Genomic DNA, 24,169 nt, shown 5'->3' with positions numbered 1-24,169 from the left:
GAAAACGTTAAGATTGATTGGGTCTTGTTTTTCCTCCTACAGAAACCATATTAAAACAAAAAATATATTTATCTCCCCATTCTTTTTACATTTTCAAACATTTTTGAAAATGCTCCAGCGAGCCACTAGGGCAGCGCTAAAGAGCCGCATGCGGCTCCTGAGCCGCGGGTTGCCGACCCCCGTGTTGAGCACAAGATGTCCTTGTGCAAGACACTGAACCCTGCATTGCTCCTGGTGGTCTGGCTAGCACCTTGCCTGGCAGCTCTGCCACAATCAGTGTGTGAATGGTACTGTGACTGTAAAGTCTTTTGGACCTTAACCAAGGTAGAACAGTGCTATTTTAGTATAAGCAATGCACCATAAACCATTATTTACAGACAGATTTTATTTAGAACGATTATGTGTTACTTTTACTTTTGGGAGGCATATTTACAGTTCATGTAGTCATGACAACATTGCAATTTGAACTTTTAAACAAAAACAAATTTTTTTAAAGGATAAAATGGTAAAATGAAAAGCAAATAATTCATATTTTATGAAAAGGTCAAATAAATTAAATGTAAAGACAGAAAACACACATCCATCCATCCACCCACCCCTTATACCCATTGTAGTCCAGTTTTGGGTCATGGGGTTTCTTGAGCCTAACCAGGTACCACTGACCTTTTCTGTAAACTGGGCCGAGTGAGTGTGACGGTTCACCAGTGTTCACGACAAATCACAAAATGTGTCGTGAAGACAGAAAAGATCCACATTCAGAGCCCAAAGAATATGTGAGACTTTACTGTGGTGGTGTCAGTCCTTAAAAATGAAATATATATCTGAGTGGGGAGGTTATTTCAGGTTCTTCTATAAACCATCCGAGCGTCTGCATCACTTGGCCGTCCCGGACAGGATGGTGAGGTGGTTCTGCAGCTTATTCCAGGGTCCAATGAAATAAAGTCAATTCAGTCACCATTTTTTTCCTGATACGGTGTAGGTACCATAACCATTTGGCCTGCAGTAACCATTCGGGGTCCTTTCGACTGAGGATAACGTCTGTAACACACTACAGTAACCCCACTTGGACAACATACGTAGCGTGGAGAACTGCTCGGGCTCTACATATTTTCATTTCACATTTCCTTTTGTAACCTAAAGTTCTTTTCCTTCATAAGTTGTATCTGACATTATTCCTTGTAGTGTTACTAGAGAGATTTTGCGACAAGCCACTTTGTAAAAAGATCTGTGGCTGTTAGAATGAACCGGCTGCTCCACACAAGCGGACCGTGTCTCTGATCAGAGCAGCTGGAGTCTCGTAGCTTCGTGTTCGCAGGCAGGGAAGATGCTTTGTTATAGTGTGCGGTCCAGAGACGGGTTCGGAACGCAGTCCGTTCGGCTGCAAATGCATTTAATAATAATCGTAATAATAAAGGCACGTTTAGAAGATAATCTTGCTCTGTGTTGGAGCTCTGTTTGTTTACAACTGACCGCATAATATCTTCTTCTATGGTAGTATAGAAATTTGTCCAGACCAATCACTATCTGACACGTCATCGGACCAACGGACCCCAAACGGGGTTAGCTTGTGACAGAGCAACGACCCTCTGTTGGCTCATCGTCTCCCAGTGGATGCTGCTCACTGGTGGACCGAATCCACTGATGCACCCAAGTTAAAAAAAAAAAAAAAAAGTGCAATCTCAGCATGATTCCTATCCGCTGCCCATATGTGTCTCCATGGCTGATTTGGGGTATTAATATGTTTGTGTCCATCCCAGAGCGTAAAAAAAGCATGTAAGGATTTATGGTTTCAGTGAAGGGACAGTTTGCCGCTGTCACGCTCCGTGCACAGAGGCGAATCCTTTCTGCAAAGCAGGATTATTTGAAGAGGGGAGGGCTTGACAAAACTCTTGAGGGAACTTATTTGAGATCTGTCAACTCTCTTTGTTCTACTGCCATATGACTCCCATTAGGGAGCAGACCTGCTCTGGTTCTGCTGTCATAGATAAGCTATGAACAAACGGAAGCTACCAAGGAATTGATAAACTGCCCCTTCTGGGTTATTGGGGCTGGGTGATCTAAAGACTCTGCCCAGCAGTGTGGAAAGATCACAAGAGTGAGAGGACTTTTAAAAAAAAAATCAAAAAATAAAGCAGAAGCCGCTAAAACAGTCAGCTTTTGCACTCATTTAGGATTTTATCTGCAACTGCGAGGAACACACGTCTGTGTAAGAGCTTATCTATGAGATTACGTGCGCCTCAGCCAGCATTCCGACAAACATTAGTTTTAGTTGACTGCACATTTTCAGACGTCTTTCTCCAGCATCTCAATCATCCGAGGAGGGAAGACTGGGGTTGGTTGTAACATTGCTATTTACAGCCTCTGTAGAAGGAAAATAAAACCCAATATGATCCTCACTTTTCCCTTTTCGCAACAAAGATTGGTTCTGGCCTGCATACAGCATTGAGGTGAGGCTGTGTTTTCTTCCCTAGGTTATGTTCTGAATGCACTCTTTTCTTTTTATTTAAAGATCCGTAAGTTATTAGTTAGCAAAAGATAAAACATTTCTTTAAAGTTTTCAGCTTTAAAATGTACCAATCTTCCAAAAGTGACCTATTTGTTGACAACAACACAAATAGTTCCTGTTTGGCTCTTTTTTTTTTTTACAACAACACCTTTAAATTATTTTTTTCTTATCTGTTCATAAGTAATAAAGTTTTTTTGAAAAAAATGACAGTATTCAAAAAGTGGCAACCTTGAAAGCATTTCTTACACATATAATCCAAACATATGGGTTAAGTATGAGGTGGTCATTAAAGAGCGATGTAGTTTTAGTTTGTAGCTATACTTTATTAATGACAGGGGGGGGGGGGGTAATAATGGCTGATTTTTCTGTACATTAGATAATTTTATTTTTCAATCCTGCAATTTTTTTTGTGTGTGTTTTTCTCTCGCTCATTGCTTTCATTCCTCCGTTAACAGTTTAAATTCTGATGGTCAGTTGTCACTGCTGAGCCAAATTTTACAAGTGGGTGGGACTTTGTGTCCATTTGAGCCCCAAACCTCACTCGATGTCAATCATGCCGCGGAAACCAATGGGTTTAAAGCTCCACCCCCACAAAAGATTAGGCCCAAAGTAAAATAAGAAGTGGACTGAGTGACCCGCCCTGCTCGGGTTCCAAACAGGAAGTACCCGCTGAATCCGAAATCCCATATACTTCCATAGAGAAATAAACAGCTGTTCCTCATTCTATTTGTCAGAATAACCATTCTTGCTCAGCTACCTATTGCTCTTCTACATCTTCTTGCAAGTCCTAATTTTTTGTCCTGATACATTTGCTGCGGTGCAAGTTATTCAAGTTATAAACTGACCAATCAGATGCTTCAAAAAAAGTAGGTGGCCTGGCGTTGAGCATTCGAAGCGTTTGATTGAAAGATTCTCCCGAGCCCGCTTTCAGTGGAAAGGGTGTGGCCTTTGAACGTAATCACTCCTGATTGGAGAATGGTTGCTATAGAAATGTAGAGAGACCAATAACGGCTTATGGAAGACATCTGCTTCCAACGTGGCGGGAAAATGGCGACTGAATCAACGTTATTATTCAGTCAACACGGAAAACGAAAAGTCTGAATAGAAACCGCAAATTGTAGATTGAAAGCAAAGGGTGGTGATGGAAACAAAAAAAACACAAGTTGAAAATACAAAGCAGCAGAATTTACAAATTTTTTGGGGGGTGGGGGTAGTAACAGGTTTAAGTTTTACCCCTATACAATCTTTTTACTTATCAAATAAACTTTGTGCTTTTATGGTCTAAACGCAAATTTTATTTATTATAAGGTTGTTTTGTTATACCAAAAGCATTTAAACTGCAAGTTCTTCATTTTTTTGGGGGTCAAAATATGACAGGGCGTCTTCATAAACCTTAAAGTAATATGAATTTTGAGATGGAATATCAAACTTTCTTGTTATACAAATGACTCTATGAAGGAGTTTTAATATTAAGCAAATTATACCAGTGAGTAAAAAGTGTCTTTTTTTCTCACTGGCTATTTCTGACAGTGTCGGTACTTGAGAGTTTCCATTTCCAGTGTCCATGTAAATCTCTCGCTGAGAAATAAAAGGCTTAAAGCTGAAAGGCTCTAAAAATGTAAATGAGTTTATTTCTATCAGGAAGAGGGTGGAGAGTACCAACTACAGAAACAGGAGAGACAAAAAAAAACATAACATGTGAGATCCCATTTACTTTTGCTCCAACTAATCTTTGAAACTGCAGAGAATAAAAGAAAGATGGTTTTGAACTGAAAGGTTTGTAATAAGGTTTCTGCCTTTGAAGTAGTCGGTTTGCTGTTTGTTGTTTTCTCATTGCAAAAAAAGCTAAAAGTTTATCCTTAATTTCCAGTAAAATAATTATTATTATTAATAGACAGGTGATACTGAGCAGATGTTGGAGGGATGACATTAGAATACGTTTTTGAATGCTTTTAGAGAAAAAAGTTTTATCTTAAGTTAGGATGCATTATAAAACATTTGTTAGAAAATAAACTAGCAGCACTTTTACTTTAAATTTGGGATGGAGTGTAAACAAGATTTATACACTCAAATCCTAAATTAATATACTTTAAGGATGAATGTACATTTTTTAATCATTAGATTTGAAATGGATTTTTCATTAAAACAAGCTAAACAGCTTTTGGTGAACTAAATAAGGTAATTCCTGAAGCTTCAACTTGACAAAGTGGAGTTAACTAAAGTTTGTGAAAGACTCCCTAATAAATGCTGGTGGCAACGACAAAGGGGTGCAGTCTTTTTATTGATCTTGTGACTGTCGAATTTGTAGTTTTTCGGGAAACCACATGGTGAGTTGCAACAACCGTCAGTTGTGTTCTGCTCATTTTAGGACTCTAGATTTGCAAAACAGAGGAAAACCATTTTAACTATCTTAAATTAGTTCAACCCAAACTAATGTGTCACACTCAATTCCTTTTTCTGCTATCTCATTGATCCTCTAGACTTCCTTTTTTTCTTTCAATGACTCTTTTTTATAACTAATCTTACCGGTTTATGTGGAGAAAAAAAAGTAATTTATTTTTCTGTTTTGCACTTGTTGCACTTTATATTTATCACTTCGTCTGAGCACAGCGACACCCAATAATCACTGCTATTTCCTCATTCCCCTATCAGCTGTGTCACCACGGCGACCTTGAGCAGCAAGCTGCCGATTGGCTCCTGCGTTACATGTGTAGGCTGCAAACCCCGGCTCTTGGAATTAATGGACTCTTATAGAACAGGGCCCGAGAAACGTACACACACCCACGTACAGACGCCACACCTGCTAATAGACGGTCAATGGGAGTCACAGCCCCTATAAACCTAATTATGTGAACTAATGGCAGGCATCAACCAGGGAATGCTCTCTGTGGCACACACCGAAGGTTACGAATTCAATCAAGCAGCCCTTAAACTGGAGGGGTCACACCAACAGGTCGCGTCTCAGAGGAGCAGTAAATCTGCTCAAAGTGGGACTGCGGCGTGTGACTTATGATGTGGCCTGTAAAAGTCTTTGATGCACATGTTCACCGAGGGGAAGCAAACGGACCACAGGTACAGAATGATGAGTACGGTATGTAAAAGGTTGATATGAGATGGGGAAAAAAAATACAAGAAAAATACCCAACAGATAATTAATGCAACTTCTGGCAAAATCATTAACTGTACAAGAAAAAGTGGACTGAGTGACCCCTCCCCCCCTTGCATTCCAAATGAGAAGTACCCGTTGATTCCAAGTAGCTAAAATCCAATAGACCTCTATAGAGACATAAACAGCTTTTACTTTTCTATTTGTCAGAATAACCATTTTTGCGTGTTTTATTATTTATTTATTTCTCATATTTTTGTTTTTTGCGAGTATAAACTGACCAATCAGATTCCTCCATAAAAGTATGAGCTTCCCACTGGCACCCACGTTGAACATTTGAAACATTTCATTTGCAAATTATGGCGTGGCCTTCCAACAAGCTCACTCCTGATTGGTAAGACTGGTTGCCATAGAAATGAGGACTCAGACCGACTTGGACCAATCACTGCTTATTGATGAACTCTGCTGCCCGTATCGCGAATAATGGCGGCTAAATTGACTTCATTTGCTTGGAGTAGGGCATTTGTTATGAATGACATCACACTCACTTATGCTGCGTACACACCAGGCATGTGTTCAAGAACAGACTGAACGTGGGTTTTTGTGCAAACTTTCAGCATATGATGTTCACTCTGAACTGTTGTTATCCATTTTTAACGCATGTACTCACAGTTTGTGCAAACTTTCAGCATATGATGTTCACACTGAACTGTTGTTATCCATTTTTAACGCATGTACTCACAGTTGGAAGAGGCTTTGTGTGAAATTTCAAAATGGACCAAATCTCGCAAATCTTTGCTCCAGGCTTTTTTTCCCCAGCTATATTCCGATATATGAAAGACTTGATGTCAAAGAACTCCAAGAACCGGTTGGTACTTCCCTGTCCTTGAAAAGGAAGCTACCCATATATCACTACCAAATCCAAGTCCCTGACTGGTCAACTGATGCAATTTTTTTTTTAAAAGGCGTTTAAGGCGTTTCTACCTCATCAGCAATGAACTGCACCTTCCACCAGTTCACTGGTGCTATAAAAAATGAAGATCTGTTCAACAGTCACAATTTTTTTTTCTTTTTATAGTCACTTTATTTTTTTCGTCTTATTCTATTTTATTTTGTATTTTTGAAGTTCGATTCCCTGTTTAGACTGGAGTTTGAAGAGAAACGTAATTTCAATTTCCATGTATGTGAAAACATCATAGAGATTGACAATATAGTTTACTTTGACCTAAATAAAAGCACACTATGTAAATGCACATAAACGTGGATTTACATAGACTTTTCATTGGAAGTGGTCACTTGTAAGTGCATTTCTGAGCCTGGTTTGTCATTTTTCCAATGAGAGCCTGGCTACAATCAACAGCTTCACTGGGCTCTCCATTCGAGCCATGCTGCTGGTTTGAAGGTTTCAAGTATCTCTACTCTTAGGCGAGTGTGGGTCATTTGAAAGGGTAAGGTTGTTGTTTAAACTGAACCGAGAAGTAGGCTGGTAATTCTCATTTCAGGCTAAATCAAAACAAATTTGTTTTTAAGGAAGAAAGGACATATTTGATGTCAACCGGTATAAAAGAATCTATTTATTAAAAGTCAAGGACAGAAAAACAAGGTAAAACCTTTCTGCAGCAAACATCTCTTGAATTCCAAAAAACACTTCTAATTTCTTTTTTTCGTTTTTTTGGCAGTTAACTAAAAACAAAATTCCATCACTTATCATGACGCAGGTCGCATGTTTGCAGGTCAAGGGCGGAGTCTGTACCTGTGCATTTCTTCAGGCTTCCTGGGCGTTTTCCATGCATCCCCAGTTTACAGTTGAAGTTCTCCTCCCAGAATTCAGCAAACCAAACGTTCCTTCTGTTGTTGGACAGCGAGCGGCTGCGGAAATACCGGTCGAACGCTAAACAAGAAAAGAAAAAGAAAGAAACAACCAATGAAGCAGGGTTTCCAGTTGGATCGAAGCTTCATCACAGCTCCTACATCTCATTAAATATGAGCAGGGCAGCGGAGCTGAAAGAGGTAACAGAGCGTGCCAGCACTAAAAAAATTTGTAAAAAAATCACCGTTCACGGCTGAGTAATGCTCTTTGACCACCTGTTAGTAGTGTGTGACTGGAAAGCCAATTTCGCTGGACCATTTTAAACACATTATTTTTCTTTTCTTTTTTTTCTTTCCAAATAATTGAACTCTTCTTCAAATTCAGGGCTTTAAAACTTTCATAAAGAAAAATTTTCTTCTCTCCAAAAAAAAAAGAAAAAAAAAGAATTGGGCTTCTTCGTCAAAAGGCAAAGTGCCGTTTGGCACGCTTCTTGTAATTTTGCAGTCGCTGCCGCTAAAGAATTGTATGTCTTATTTCTCAGGGGTCTTTTAATTATAATCATGCTGTTTTAAGCGAAAATCCCCAAATCTGTGTCATTTTCTACAACATAATTTCTGCAGAGCACCGTTATTTTACAAGAAATTCTCTGAGTTGTGGGCGCAGAGCAAGTCCGCTCCCTCTTCCCCTCCCTGTTGCTGAAAGCTCTTTGTTTACTGGTGCAACAAAAAATGGCGAGCCATAATGGAGCTATCTAGTTTTGATCCAGATTCCAGCTCAGACGAGGAAAACAAAGACGTACATGGATCAATTTGTCTGCAAGTGGATGCATCAGAATGGAGTGGAGCTTGTGGCCCGCCCAGAGTATTGATTACATCACAAATATGTTTTTCAAACTGCATTTTTTGTATGATCCTGGTTTACAATAAAGAAATACTGAGAAATGCTATTTTAAACTGAATTTTCGTAATACATATCCTCCATTATCTGAAAAATGCCACAAGAACATGTTTAAAAGACCAAAAATTCATTTTTTTTTATCTGAGTGGGTCTTGAGAATATATAGGTGTGGACCTCATGTAGCCTAAGCTGCATAACCCAACAAAAGTGGGTGCAAATTGCTGTTGAAACATCACATGCAGGGTGGGAAGGCATCAGACTGACATCTGACTGTCTATAAAGCTGACAAGAGCTGCACTGATTGATCCTGGCTTCTGTCACCAAAATGGATCGTGTGTATACCTGTGCAGCTTATCTGACAGGTAGACTGCTGGGAACAGAGGGTTCCCTCACTGTGTGGCGCAACAGGGGGCGCGTCATGTGGGACCGCTTGCACCCCACTGTCATGTCATGATCAAAAAAAAGCTAATATGATCATTCTCTGACTCTTGCAGATGTTAAAAAGAAGACAAATAAGAACGGAAATTCCATCCCTAAGTTGGATGGATTGAGCATAGGAATTCTCACTTCTAAACTAAAATGATCAAGTTGTTAAAACTTTTTATGCTAAATGTTACAATAAAGGTGATGCAGAATCCAAGCTTAATAGGACCCTGAAACTTTTTTTGACTCAGAACTATTTCATACAATAACATTTGTTCACCTATCCGCATGACATGAGAACAGCCACGTCTGCTTTCAGCTTGTTTTCTTGAAGTGCTAAATTCAAATTTCTCGAGATAACAGAATAACATTTTTGCCCGTTTTCTCGGGAAAACCACTTAATATCTCGTTATCACGAGAAAACAAATTGTTTATGAAATACACCCATCCTAATTTGATCCATACAATAACCTGAAAGTTTGTGGGAAATGTGAACTGCAAGATGCAAACACTGGATCGTCACTAATTGATCAACTCATTATGTGTTAACACTCTGGCAGCAGCTGTCTCAACTGAAGTCGACATGCCATCAAACCAGGAATAAAACAAGGGATAAAAATGAGACACGGGACTCGATGCTCTGAACTGAAGCGCATTTGTACCAGTTTGCTTCCCACAACTAGAAAAAACACGCTACTACTTATTTTAAAGGCCATGTAACACAGTCACTACGCACATTTTGTGAATATTGCACCGAAGAAAACTGGACATGCATGATTATATGTGGAAAAAGGGGGAAAAATTGTGGTCCCTTAAATTTTTTACAGATGTATTACGAATGAACACTGTAAGAAGTAAGTCTATGTGTGATATTACATTCACTCAGTTGAGTTCTTTTATTTACAGTCAGTGATTGATTACTTTAGTAATCAGTGGGTTGGTTAAAAAGAAAATTAGGAACATTTAGTGATTCCCAATGAAAAACCCATGTTTTTCTTGCTATCTCCAGACAACTAACTATCCTTCTGTTCTAATGTCTTGAGAAAACAGTTGTTAATATCTCGTAATTATGGCTGATTAAGACATTTCCTAAAGAAAATCAAGAGATCGTTTTAATCCTTGACAAAACCAAACTTGCTATCATGAAATTACGAGCTAAAAAGAGAATTAGCAGAGATGGTTGTTCTCGACTTCTATTGGTAGGTGAACACACATGTTAGTGTCTAAAATAGTCAAAATCAAAATACAATTAATCGAATAGGCAGATGTGGCCACATACGTATCAAATTTGCAGTAATGTGTCACCTAAAATAACACAGGACTTATTGCACCATAAATCCATGTTGGCTTTTTTTATTTCTATAGTGTAAATACATCAGGGTAATTATCTTTACAAAAAGGGACATCTCACTTATCTCTTTTATTGCTTCTGTTTAGACAAAGTCAATTTCCTGTTTCCGGACATTAAAATAGATTTGAACCTCTGACTGAACCATCATTTGTTCAACGTTAACTCATTTTAAAGAAAGTTTCCACTCTGATGGATAAAATATTACTTAACAGTGCTCATAAATATAATGTTGAAAGAAAAAAAAACACATTTATGAGTCACAATCAGGGTCTAGAATAACTTGAGTTATTTGGTGAAGTTGCTTCGTGTTGCCAGGTGTTGTATGGTTCCATCATCAATCCTGACTCAGAACTACACGATTCTATTGGCTCCTTTTACGGAAAGTGAGGCTGCTGAAGCCGACCTGAAATTGTTGGCACTTCTTTTCCTTTCTCTTACTTTGATTTCATATGGGGTCGCCTCTGCGGCCCTCGGGGGAGTCGATAACCTAATAGGGAGCTTTGAAGGGGAGCAAATGAGGACGACTCCTGGAAAAGGAATGTTCCCTAAAGGAATCAAACGTTTCTAGTTGTTCCCTTTTCATTTGATCAATCAGGAAGGACTCGACACAAACCCAGGTAAAAAAACAAAAGAAACACAAAAACCTGTGATTTAAGTCTGTATACACGGATTCTTGAACGCACTTTTAGCATACGGTGTGCATATCCGACTGTCACTACCTGATACTACCGCATGTACTCACAGTTGGAAGAAGCTTTAGCGATTGGTCAAAGTTCAACTGGTTTAACTTTCAACGTCCGTTGAAAACTGAGCTGCATGGCAAAGCGTGAACGCAAACATGGAAGCCTGAAACACGCATTTACATGGACTATTTATTGGAAGTAATGGCTTCAGCTGAGGCCGGTGTGAACGTAGCGTTAGGCATTCCACGTGTCCTTACCGTCCACGGATGCTCGTTTGGGAAGAATAGTGATGGCCCCTTCCGCGACTCTCTCCTGACCAATCACAGGAGAAATCTTGGATCCCCAGCTGTCTGATCCCACCCACAGGAAGTGACCTGTCTGGTTGTTTCGTTTTGCTGCATCAAGAACTCGTCTGCTTTGCAGAGAAAGAAGAGAATTAAGGAGCTCAGAACCTCCAACAGAAACATCAAACATCAGTTCTAACACAACATAAGGTTTTTCAAATAATTATCTCTGTGTATTGACGGAAAATGACAAACCGTATGTCGTCCTCATTTGCAAACATGATGATGGCGCGGGCGTTGGAGGTCTCCAGCAGTCTCTTGATGATCTTGTCAAACTCTCCTGGTCTGGGCTCCCTTGGGATCTTCAGGGACTGTGCAATGCACACACCGCCTGGAAATTATAAAAAAAACAAAGACAGAATAAATCACTTATTTTGGCATCAGCAGTTTGCACTTTTCGTGTTCTCTCTGTCTTGGATCCATAACAGTTGGCTTACTGTCCTGGGCTTTCAAATGAAATCTTCTCCCTGCTTCAGAAAGTCAACTCTCATCTGGAAAAGCGGGTCAAGCTGTCAGACTCTTTGTTTGCTTGGTTCTCCGCCGAGTTAAACAAGACTCTGTCAGCACCATTTGGTGAGACACTCCACAAAAACACAGATGGAGTGCTTCCTAGACACCTGGATTATTGACTATGTGACAAATTCCATCAGTTGGTGAAACAGGAAAGGGGGCAACCGGTCCCATTCCAACCTTACATCTCACATTTGAACAGTTATGGCTTACTCCGCTGAAAATTGTGCTTTTGGGTGTTTTTTTTAACATGTTCTTGTGGCATTTTTCTGATGATGGAAGACATAATAAGAAAATTTAGCTCAAAATTGCATTTCTGATGATTTTTTTTAATTCAAATTGATGTGAATCAGAAGCAGAGGGGGAAAAAAAGCAGATTGAAAAAGACAGCTGCATAGCTCTAATATTGTTTAGCATCTTGAGCATGTTAACAGAAAGCTCTCAGCAACATGGAGGGGAAGGGGGCGGTGCTGCATTGCACAAGGGACGGGTGCTACCATATTTTTAAGATTCGATATACCACCAATTACTGGCATAACATAATTTATCCTAATTACCGATACCAAAAACTGGCCAGGTAACAACTTTAACGTCCAATGTTACAAAATGCCGTGCTGTTCTTGTTGCTAAGGGTAACACAACTCACGGCTTCTCTGGTCATGTGACAGATGGAGAAGTTCAATATGCTGTGGGCTGGGGGAGTAATAATACCCAAACATATCTAGAAATGACACATGTACTTTTATTTTTCTCATTATACATTACTAACCACTACTTTAATAGAGTAGTTAATACCAAAATTGGTGTAATTGGTATCGATGTTCCCATCATTACTCTGCTCCAACAGTTCTGCTCAAATAGCAAAGGCAAATTTCTAATGAATTACTGACGCTCTGCAGAAACTATCTCACAGAAAACAACAAAGATTTGTTTCATTTTTGCTAAAAACTGCAAAATTCTACCTAAAAGACCATTGGGACCACTTTAAAAATCGATCAAAAGAAGATTGGAGTGGGTGTCTAAGAGTTTTTGGATCTGTAATTGGGAGTAGATGTAATCTTTGTAAAATCATGTGGCGGCAGACATTTGAAAATTTAATTTTTCTTTTTTTTTTTCCTTATGGAAGCACAAACAGCAGCTGCAAGTTGACATGCATATTTGTAAAGTGCCAGCTTCCTTAATTAAACCACCAGCATGCTGTCTAACTGCTTTCTGATGTGGTTGAAAACAGTCAATTTTACCCATTTTCAATCAGGATTATTCACTCAGCACAACTCACTGTTTTTTTTTTTAACATTTCGGTGGGTAATCTTTTAAATCGACACATTATTTGTTGGCACTAAATAGTATAAATTTCTGTGTGATCACATGTTTTCAAAATAAAAGCCTGTACAAAATTGTAGTTATATGTTGAGAACAAGCTGTCGGGAGCGCGGCTGCTGTTCTGTCATTGTTTGCTTTTCCCTTGAAGTATGAACAAACCTTATGAGAGTGTGGTGCATTCCGTGTGTGTAAAGAAAATAGCAATAAAGTTGCACAATAAAATGGACAGCTCTGCAAAATGGTCCAATTTTCTTCCTGTTTTTTTTCTCGATTGTTTCTACCCATTTCCTTAAACTGTTACCAAAAAATGAAAAATAAAACTGGTTATTGATTAAAAAAAAACATGAAATAAGATGAAATAACTGAAAGGTTAAAAAAAAAACCATTCAAACTGATTTTAAGGAACCAAAGAAAAAAGTCACTTATCGCGATGATAAAAATACCACAAGCACAAATCCGACACTGGTATGACAAATGACCAAAACATTGTGACACTAGCTAGAGCAGACTAAGTGAAAGGTCAGCCAAAAGAAAAGGGGAAAAAAACAGGATGAAACAAGAAGAAAAGAATTGAGCAACAAGATAAATATTGGAAACAAAAATATAATATTTAACTGATTTAGGATAAAAATAGATCATCTAGTGCTGGGGGTCTGCGCAGTTCAACGTTTAAAAAGCCATTTAGGATGATTTTTCACTGATCACAACCCAGTCAGACCAAAAAAACTGCTTTTAATAATATTGTTACTATTGTGATAAAAATTAATGAGCTGTTGTTTTTGGCAAAAATAAAACAAACATTTTGACAGAGGTTCATTTGACTTCCTTTCAAAATAAAAGACACCCTTTGTCACATAAGATCATCTTAATGCAGTAAATGTAGTGGGTAGTGTAGTGTCCGGAAAAATATATAGTTTGTGGCTCATCTCTAGCAATGTCTAAATCTCAACCAACCTAAATCAGGGCTAATGATGAGACCTTACCATATTTTTTGAACCATGAGGTGGACTTAAAATCCATGATCTGATCTTAAAATCCATGATCTGATCCTAAAATCCCTGATCTAGAATAAATCCAGCAGGTTTATTAGCTCAGCTAAAAGTCCACAAAGCTAAATCAGGGTGAGGCAGGCAGGGGTCGATAACAGGCATAAAATCATCAGAGGAGAGACAGCGTAGTCAGGATCCAGAGTCGGGGCCGGCGGCAGGCAAACAGAGACAAAAGACTGCGAAGGAAGGAAGGAAGGAAGGAAGGAAGGAAGGAAGGAAGGAAGGAAGGAAGGAAGGAAGGAAGGAAGGAAGGAAGGAAGGAAGGAAGGAAGGAAGGAAGGAAGGAAGGAAGGAAGGAAGGAAGGAAGGAAGGAAGGAAGGAAGGAAGGAAGGAAGGAAGGAAGGAAGGCAGAGTGGCACAAACAATACTTCACACTGAACTCAGCTCAGTGCAGTGGCTAAGTATGCTGTGGTTGATTGGGTGAATGAGAGTCAGGTGTGCAGCATCCAGAAAGTATGCGCTGGGGTTGCTAGGAGACTGCTCCCGTCTGTGACCAGAGAGGGAGACAGAGCTTTGACTTCTGACAGGCAAATAGAGCTCAAAAACCTGTCAAAATGTTTTAGTTTGTCTTTGTTAAACTACAAAACTGCAACTGTATAATGGATTATTGGAGCATTATGGGTACTGTAGTCAGGAACTTAGTAACATGAAATGTATTGTAATTTAACTGATTATGAACTGTCTGAGCTGCTTTACTTTAAAGTAACTTCTAAAAAATAACCAGAGGGCCACAACAGAGGGGTCAAAGTGCCACATGTGGCTCTGGAGCCTCAGGTTGTAGACCTCTAGAGGAGCAGTGAATGTGGCAAGAAACTTCCAGAATGCAGCAAAATTAAGAAAAAGGGGAAGAATTAATTCTACAAATGCAAGAAAATAGGAGAAAAGGTGAATGCTAGCAGATTAGGATAAATAAATTGGAAATTCCAATTATTTTTACAGAAGTAATATATAAACTTTATCAATCAATGTGTGATGACATTTCGGTTTCGTTTTTCTTCAAACCTATTTGTGCTTCACATTGTGATTACCTTGAATCCCAACTTAATCCATTAAAGATCTGAAGCCTTCACTGGTCTTCTTGTGTGACTCAGATCAAAAGTTGTGTTGGCATTCATTGTGTCGTTCACTGCTGGCATACACGGGTGCCTTCACATGAAGCTGCGTGTTCATGTTTTTCTCACCGAATCGTCACGCATGCGAGTGGGATCCGGAGTATGAACGCATTCCGCTTTAGCCTTAGCCTGTTCCAGCCCATTTATCCAACATCTGTACAGGCTGTCGCTTTTACTCTATCAGAATGCCTAATCACATAAAGTGTATGCGCTTGACTGCTAAAACAAATACTCATTAGCTTCAAATTAAAAGCCTCTTAAGGCTAATCACTGAAGTGACAAAATCAGCACAGACACCCCATTATAACACCCCCGATACTGAATTGGCTCCAATTTAGAATCAGTTCTCCATTTTAGAATCACATAAAAAGTTATCTATGTACTTTTTTAAATTCTATTTTATTTTTTCATTTTGTCTTTTATTTAAGACTTTATATACATTTGAATGAGTTGTTTTTTTCCTTGATCCACTGATTCAAGCTAAAGAATTCTATTTAGTTAAATCCATTCAATACTATTACTTTGCCAGAAGGTATAAATAAAAAGGCTGCAGTAAAAAGTAAAGGCCCTCTCTGATCATTACGACATTACATTTGTTGCAAAAGTATTGTCCATCCTTGTAATAAGAAATTTAATTTAAAATGTTTTGAATCTGCAAAAAAAAAAACACTTTGTCCGTCTGTAAGAAAGTTTTGTATTTGTAATAAGAAATTCCTTCTAAACAAAGGAGATGACATGAAATCATGGAAGATATCATAAGAATTTCCTGAAACAACTAAAAATCAGCACTTTTAAAAAAAATGTATTTGTAGATTTGTAGATGTAATGTTGCAAATAAAATGATCATCCCTGTTGCTGAGAGCCCTTTCTTTACACTCTCTCCCACTAGCTTACAGCCCCTAAATCCCCCAACCTAACATTTCTGGTCATCTACAGGTGGATGCATCAGACTGGAGCGGAGCAGGTAGCTTGTGCCTTGTTGATTTAGGATTCTATATAACTAATACAGCTTGTTTTGTTTTTTTTCAAACTGCATGTATTTCCTTAGCTTCAGATTCAGAATGATTTGAATAAAGAAATGCAGCTTTAAAAGACTAACTCTAATGAAAATTGTGTTTTTGGTGTTTTTAACATTTCTAAAAATGGAGGACATGAGACCTGCTCAATAAATCGCAGATTTATCATTATCGCTATATCAAGCAGTGAAATAGGCTTATCTCAAAATTTGGTGAAAATATTGCGATGAATGATTACCTTAAATGTGCTAAAGCAATGTTATGGCAGATGGAAGCGTTTAACAAATCAAATAAATACGTTTATGCATTTGACCAATCGGATGGCCCCTTTCACGTTTTTGACCAACCGAATGGATCCCTTTTATGTTAGATTGTAGAGTATAACAGTAGAGTGTAACACATAGTCCTAATTTAAAGACCACTGGGAATGATTTTTACAATAGTAAAAAATTATATAGTTGGAGTGAGATCTTTAGCTGGATAAATGTTCTCTATCATGAGAAAAAAGCTACAAGAACGTTAAAAACACGTTTTCTATTGGAGTGGGTTAGAGACCATGTTAAGCAGGATGGTAAAAATGCACAACCCCATCAAAACGCATGGAGCGCTGAGCTCCTCCTTTGACTGGCTGTGGCTAAACTGGATAGTTTATTGCTTTGTTGCATAACATTACACACTGGGCGAGCTCGTGTGAGCTCCATCAGATATGCCTACTAATTCACTTCAGATAAAAGCAATCAGTCGCTCCGCAGTAACAGTCACTTTCAAACATAATTTACAAATTGCAACACATTTCTTTACAAAGAGATAATTGAATTAAGAGCTTTTCCTCCACTGAGGAGCCAACACAGCACGATAACCTGATTACAGCAGCGTCAGCGTGGAAGCAAATGTCACTTCCTGGCTTGTTTGCATCTGTTTATTCCACTCTGAACACAGAAGTGTTTTGCTTTAGGCTACGATGATTGCGGTGCATGTGACTGTAATAAGTCCATGATAATCAACATGAATAAAAAGGGGTTTCCATTCTCTTGCTAGTGAATCTTGGTGCAGTTTGCCTACAGTGTGAATGCAGACAGACTAATGGTCCCCCAGGTTTCTTCAAGCCGAACCCGTTTAGTGGCAACATTTTCACACGCCAACTTTGACCATTTGAATAACTTTATTAGCAGCATCCTCATAACACCCAGTTGCTGAATATTATGCATTATCATTATGCTGTTTGGGAAAAATTGTTGCAAAAAAAAATCCATATTAATAGTAAAGACTTCTGGTTTTTTCGTGTTAAGTGCAGCTGTCTTTTATTTTGAAGTCTCTGGTATAATTGTTACACAGCTAAAAAAAATTACCTACTCAAATCGGCGCTTGTATCCCCCACTCCCCCCCCCCCTCTCCCTTTTATCCTCTTCAACCCCCCCTCACACTTTTTCCTTCTGCCTCCCCACACACGCTTAATGTAACAAATAACTAAAAAATATTTAAAAAATAAAAAGAATGGGGTTATACAGTAAAATATAGTAAAACCTGTCCGACCCAAAAGGCCTTCAGCTCTCATCTGTTTGCTCAGTTGTTGGACAGAACAAGTTAAAAAGGAAAGAAAAAAGAAAAGAAAAAACAAAACAAAAAAGTATTTTCTGTGAAAAGAAACTTTTTGTTTTTTGTTAACTTTGCTAGTTTGGGGGTTTCAATTTCTCTGTCGGCTAAGCCATTTTTAAAAGTAGTGGTATTTTTAACATCTGTCGCATGTGGTGGAGAGAATCCAGTAGGTTTCCAAAATAAAGCTTTCTTCTGAATCAGATTCTAGATAAAACAGTCCGGTACCAACTATCCAAAGAGCAACAAGCTACATTTAGTTAAAAAGCAAAAAATTGGAAACTTGTCCACCTGCCCACCTGGAAATTTGAAGGTTATTTTAGTGTAATACTTTAGTGAGGCAGTGAAGGCGATTTTCAACATATGACCACAAAAATGAACCCATTCTATTGCTTGTCTTTTGCTTTCTTCCTGGTCAGTGCAGAGCAGGGACCTCGTGGCCCGCCCAGCGTATTTTCTACATTACATATAAAATCTTTTTCAAACCACATGTTTTTGCTGCTGATTCACAACAATTTGAATAAAGAAATACAGTTTTAAGCTAATTTTTCTTTATAGATCAGAAAATGCCACGAGAACATGATGAGTATAAGTAAAGCCAGCTAAATAAAGGTATAAATGTTTATTACGGAATATTAAAACCAAAGGATAGCCGTTTGCTTGCAAATAGATGGTAAAATCATCATGCAGTTTAGTGTTTTTTACTCAGCTTGAAACTGCAGTGTTGTTGTTGTGTTGGTGGATTTGTGACAGTTGTTGATAACTCACTTTATTCTTTCTTTCTTTCAGTTCTTTTCTTGCACAACAAAGGACCCCACAGTCTTAGTATTAAGGCTGTGTCACACAGCCACTACGTACATTTTGCACATTTGCCACGTATAAAATTTTGGTCTTTCGTGATACACGCGTGACATGCGTAATTCATAAGTGACGCCCGTCAAAGGTTTCTGCCGACAGGTCTTTACGTGAATTCAGTTTCAAAAATGTTGGACGGTAGAGAATAACGTAGTTTAAGCGTATTTTATATGCAATTATTACGTAAATCTGTACGCAACTGTATATGTTTTTTGCGAGATGCATACACAAATTTTTGGCCCTCCAAAAACAAAGACCTTTTCTCTGATGTACCACCGACGTTTAACTGTTATTTCGTCTATATGTCATATATATCACGTTAAAATTTCATAAATAACGCAGGAATCACTAATGAGTTGCAAATAAATGGCGCAAAAATCACGCACGGCTGATGTTCTACATTGATTTATGTGTACTTAGCTTGCTAACTTAGCGTGCTATAGACATACTTTTTCCGTGGTTTTGACAAGGTTCATTAGTGATATATCTCACTTTTTCTACGTGCGCAAAATGTTTGTAGTAGCTGTGTGACACTGCCTTTAGATGACCAAGCTGCCTAACCTACTCATTGTCTGAACATAAAAGTCATTCATGTCCACCACTTTTGGCAACTTTTAGCCCCCTCCTGAACTGGTAAAATATTTGCAAAATGTCACCAAAGTTAATTTTGGATGACAAACCCACACGTTTTCGCTTGCCTTCTTTTGCTCTTAGCTTAGCTGTTGATCTCAGGTTCTGTATCATCGGTTCCTCTTCTTCTGCCTCTTCATTTCCTTCCTTCGCATAAGCTCCAGCTTTGCAGCTAATTCAATAGCGGTGTTCCGGAGCAGTCACTCGCAGCCAATATAGCTTCCGCCATGCGACACTAAACCCTCATTTAACACCGTGGTTGTATCACACGCGTGCAGTTTGGATTGTATTTACCCCGATGTTAAAGCTTAAATGTTGATGTGACCTCCCATGGAGAAGAATGAATTAACCAAAAAAAATAAAACAAATACACTGAAGTGGGTTTCTGCAGGCCATTTTCACTGTGTTCGTGCACATTTCTGTGTTAAACAAGACTCTGCAAATGAAATGAATAAAAACTAGTAAACCAGTGGGGGGTTTTTCCCTTTACAATTGAAAATTATAAAGATTGTGTACAATGTGTCTTTGCACTATTAGAGCCACATTTTTAATGCATGGTCTGTATTTTAAACAGCATCATGCAGCTATATATGGAGAGAATTATTTACCCTTCCAGTGACTAACATGAGTATTTGCCACTAAATAGTTACTAAGGGAAAATTCACACACTAATAAAATTACATTGCCAGACTCGGGCATGGATGCTCTGACTTTGACAACCTCTATCTCCCTCAAAGCTCATTGTAAACCTCATTAGCGCATGCTTGAAAATGAAAGTTGCCCTCTGCTTCTCAATGCTTTGTTTAAGGCTTGCAGCGCTGCAAAGCAGAGCTTCAAAGTCACTTGACTTGCGTCAGTCTTGTCACTTGTAAACTGATCCCTCTGCTTGATTTTGCACATCCTGTTTTTTTTAAGCCAAAGGACGTAGCTTTTGAATAAAGTTGCATGAACTCCCATATTGCTTTTCTCTGATGTAATTTTTAACACATTTTTCCTCTTTACATAAATAGTTTTTTTTCTTTTCTAGAGAGGATCCTAATAAATCATTGAGGACACCCTAAAAAATGCTGTCTCTAGGAAAATGTGCATCCTCCCATTAAAATATGCCTGGGAGTTCGCAGGTCTCAAAGCATAAACCCCATTGATGCCTATTGATGCAGATCTTACTGCTTCAAAATCACCTTAATTTAGCATCTACTTGAAAGCAAAAACATAAGTGATTTATTTTCATAGCTGGAAATGAATTCAGATGTTAAGCCCGTCCAAAAATTTGCTAAAAAATAAAACGTCCACAAAGTTGTGTGGTTTATGTTGGTTTTCTTTTTTTTTCTTGCATCATAAGCTCTTTGTACTGTAAAAAGCCTAAGAAAGTTAATACAAAGTGAAAATGGAAGTGCATGTTGATTGGGAGTTAGCATAGTCACAAAAACGTCTGTCTTGGTGGTATTAGGTTGCTTTTTTAACCTGTTGCGAACAAATTATGAGTTAAGGGTATTGTGGCTAACATGGCTAACTTGTAGCGTTTTATAAACAAGTTTTAGGATGACTGTAAACACAGTTAATAAAGTCTGACTAATTGATGAACATATATCTTACTCTAATGTCTCATTTAATGTGCCTAATATTCCGATACCTTGTAACATCATTTAAAAAACAGACCATTCATTGACAGTACACCCTATAGCGCGATAATTATTGTTAGTTTTTTTGACACTAAAACTGGCTCCCATTTTGTCCCAACAAGTAATTCAAAGTAATTTCTTGACAATAAAATATTCGTTTTAACTATAATGATGTTTTCAGATTGGAAAAATCTGTTGGTCCAGATCGAGTCCTGAACCTTGTGTTTGGTCTGCATCCAGACTGCCGTTAAGCAGACTTTCCTGTTGCGGGCCAAAACTTTTAACAAAACCACATGACTAAAGATGTCTTTAGTCAAAGCAACTAGAGGCAGAAGTTATGGAAGTCCTGCACTTTGCAGTCGTTGTCAGGATAGTTCACTTATTCAAACTTTTAATTTCGCTGCCCAATTTTGAACGTCTGTATCAACGTCAGGTACGTCTTTTACTCGTTTTTTTTTTTTTTTTCTTGGACAGTGGAGGTATGCTAAAGGTTATGTGTTATTCCTCTCATGACAAAGTTTGACAGGATTACATGTCTGCCGTCATAAATCATTAAAAAAAAGAAGTTCCAGCGCACTGTCTTGTGGGTTCCAGATGACCCTACTCCCAACGTTAATGCGCCTTGGATAGCACAAGGCTTAGCTTTTAGGATGACATCACAGCAGTGCCGTGCATTTGCCGTGTAATGAGAAACAGAAAAGCATGCAGAAGTGTTTCCTGCCATGTTAAAATGAACGTTCTGACAAGTCAGGAGTTGGGCTCTTCTATTTTCTTTGATAACACAACGATTTTGCTTAACATTTGTCCGTGGCTCATCCTTTGCTTCCTTCCTACTTTACATCACATGACGGCGAGCTATGTGGCCATTTTGGTTGATTGGACTATATTCAGACTGAGGAATCTCAGAACGAACCGAAGCTTGGTCTGATTGGAAACAAACCGAGACCACCTCGAAAGATGGGAATGAGAGTGGTTCCTGGTCCCAGACCAAGGTCCACTTGGTTGTATTCAGACTAAAAATTTGTTCCAGATCATTGGGGGAACTCTGGTTCACTTTAAAGGAACCAAATGAGCCCAGTATGAACACACCCTAAGTTTTAAAACTTGGCTTAAAATGACAGCTAAAGACTTTAAACTTGGCTGGGACTCATTACTAATTCGCCTTCTATTACCTGGGAACTTTGACCACAAACACTTCAAATGTATCTGGATGATAAGACCAGGATCTTGCAAACTGCTTGTTGCATATTCCAGTGGTACCAACCATTATTCCGTCTATTTTTTTTTTTCTACCCAAAGACGGTGGTGTTGTGACATTGTGTCTTACACCACTGGGACTCTGCCGGCTCACTCTTCCCTGTGGTGGCACCCTGTATCCATTAGTGACCCGACCCAGGCTCATCTAACTGCTCAATCAAAAGGACCTCTTATTATATGTACATAAAACAACAAAAAACAACTTTCTTTAGGCGCCTTTTGGCCCCATGCTCGACTTCTCAGCATGTGAATTTTCATGCTTGTTTTTGCACTCATCCTTACCTTACCTAAACGTTGGAGCACTTGACCCTTTGATCCTTTCAGTGCTCGAGGTGCAAACACTCAACGATGATGTATTTTTTAACTGCAGCGTTTTTGAATTTGTTTGCTCCGCCCCCATCTTCCATCCCCCAACACTTAGTATAGTAGGCCCTCAGCTCTCATCTGCCTGCCTAGCTGTTGGACAGGACAAGTGGAGAAAAAAAAAAGAAAAAAATAGAAAAAAAAATAGTATAGTAGAGTTTCATCCATAAGCTTCTTTTTAGGCGTTTCAACTTGATCCAGTTTTAAATTTCTGACTCTATTGTTTCTATACATTGATAATGATCTTGCAAATGGACTGTGCTCTAAACCAGGGATCATTTCCCCTCATAAACCCCAGAAGGTTTGGAAAAAACATTCTTAAATTGAATCAAATGCAGCTTTAGAAACCTTTAGCGCACAACTTATTCCTAATTATAAAGAATTTTAACCTACTTTGTCAAAATCAATAAACTGTAATGTAATATGTACTTATGGAAGTTGTTATACAGCGATCTTACATTTAAATGACAGGAATTCATTTTTTTAACGGGGCGAATGTACAGGGATGAGGAGGGGGCAGCCGCCCCCCCAGCAAAAAGTCAATATTAGCATTATTGTTGATAAATATTTTAAAAATCATCAATACTAGCTTCTTAAAGCTACAATAGTAATACTGTATGAAACCTGCATTTCTATCTTTCTATCTAGCATATCTTTTTAAGGAAGTTGTCGGCTCATAAAAGACAAGATTTGTGAACAGGAAAAGAAAATCAAACCGTCGGATCACCTCTAGCTGATGTATGAGCACAAAAGATTATTATTATGGACACGTTTTTTCATGATGTACAGTATTTGAATTTACAAAGACAAAAGTAAAAAGTTTAGTGAAGCTCTTATGTTTAAGCATTCTCACAGTTTAACCATGATATTGAACAAAAAGAAACTTCTGGAAACCTTCTTAAATTACTTTTAGACCAAGATCAAAGTGGTTGAAACTGATAAGTATGTTTAAAGCTTTACCAGTGGTCTTTTAGTTAAAATTATGCATTTTTTCAGCCATAACATTTTTAAAAACTGCCATTTTCTAGGACAGCTGACCGGCAGGAGTTCCTTAATTCACCTCTGAGTTGTGGGGCGGGACTTTTGCACATAGCAACTCCACCCCCCTTCCCCTCTCTGTTCTGAAGCAGAGCAGGGAGCTTGTGATACGCCTAGCGTATTTTCTACATCACAAAAAAAGAGCTTTTTCCACTCCATTTTTTCGTCTGCTCCTGATTTCACAACAATTTGACATAAAGAAATACTCAAAAGTGCAATTTTACGTTTAATTGTCTTAATAGATTACCTTAATCATCTGAAAAATGGTACAAAAACATGTGAAAAAAATGTTTTTTTCATCGAATTGGGTCTTCAAAAGATTGCACTTTACAACTCTAACAAACTGACTTTAGTTGCCCCTATACAAAAACTGTCAATGTGCATGAGTTTCTGTGTGTGTGTGTGTGTGTGTGTGTGTGTGTGTGTGTGTGTGTGTGTGTGTGTATGCACGTGTGTCTGTCTGTGCATGTGAGTGTGCAACAGAGCAGCAGGATCTGTCTTAGCCACAGGAGGAGTCACAAAGTCTCGCTGAACTAAGCTCTTCCTTTTGTTTCCGGGCAGATTAGCATAAAACACTTGAATGCAAAGCCGCCGACTAAAAAAAAAAAAAAAGAAAAAGACGAAAACTCTGGTTTTCTAGATACTAAATCAAAAAGATAAAATAAAAGTCTTAAATGCTA

The 24,169-nt window shown here is 38.4% G+C and overlaps 1 protein-coding gene across 11 annotated transcripts in view; it reads right to left on the bottom strand.

Annotated features, from left to right (window-relative positions):
- The window catches only part of grm8a (glutamate receptor, metabotropic 8a), a 361,648-nt gene that overhangs the window by 129,023 nt on the left and 208,456 nt on the right, over positions 1-24,169 (bottom strand). For 10 of the 11 annotated variants that reach the window (XM_078942157.1, XM_078942159.1, XM_078942163.1 and 7 more), the window contains 3 exons: positions 11,316-11,451; positions 11,034-11,188; positions 7,366-7,503 (listed from right to left, as the gene is read on the bottom strand). In XM_078942157.1, coding sequence (XP_078798283.1) covers positions 7,366-7,503; positions 11,034-11,188; positions 11,316-11,451 — 429 coding nt within the window. Of the gene's footprint in view, positions 1-7,365; positions 7,504-11,033; positions 11,189-11,315; positions 11,452-13,936; positions 14,066-24,169 lie in introns of those variants that run through there. The other variant, XM_078942164.1, reaches the window with a different exon arrangement.

This window comes from Oryzias latipes, chromosome 23 (assembly GCF_053564925.1).
Source record: "Oryzias latipes strain Hd-rR chromosome 23, Olatipes_Hd-rR_3.1".
In the NCBI taxonomy this organism is placed as follows: Eukaryota; Metazoa; Chordata; class Actinopteri; order Beloniformes; family Adrianichthyidae; genus Oryzias; species Oryzias latipes.
This window is presented reverse-complemented; position numbering and strand designations above follow the sequence as displayed.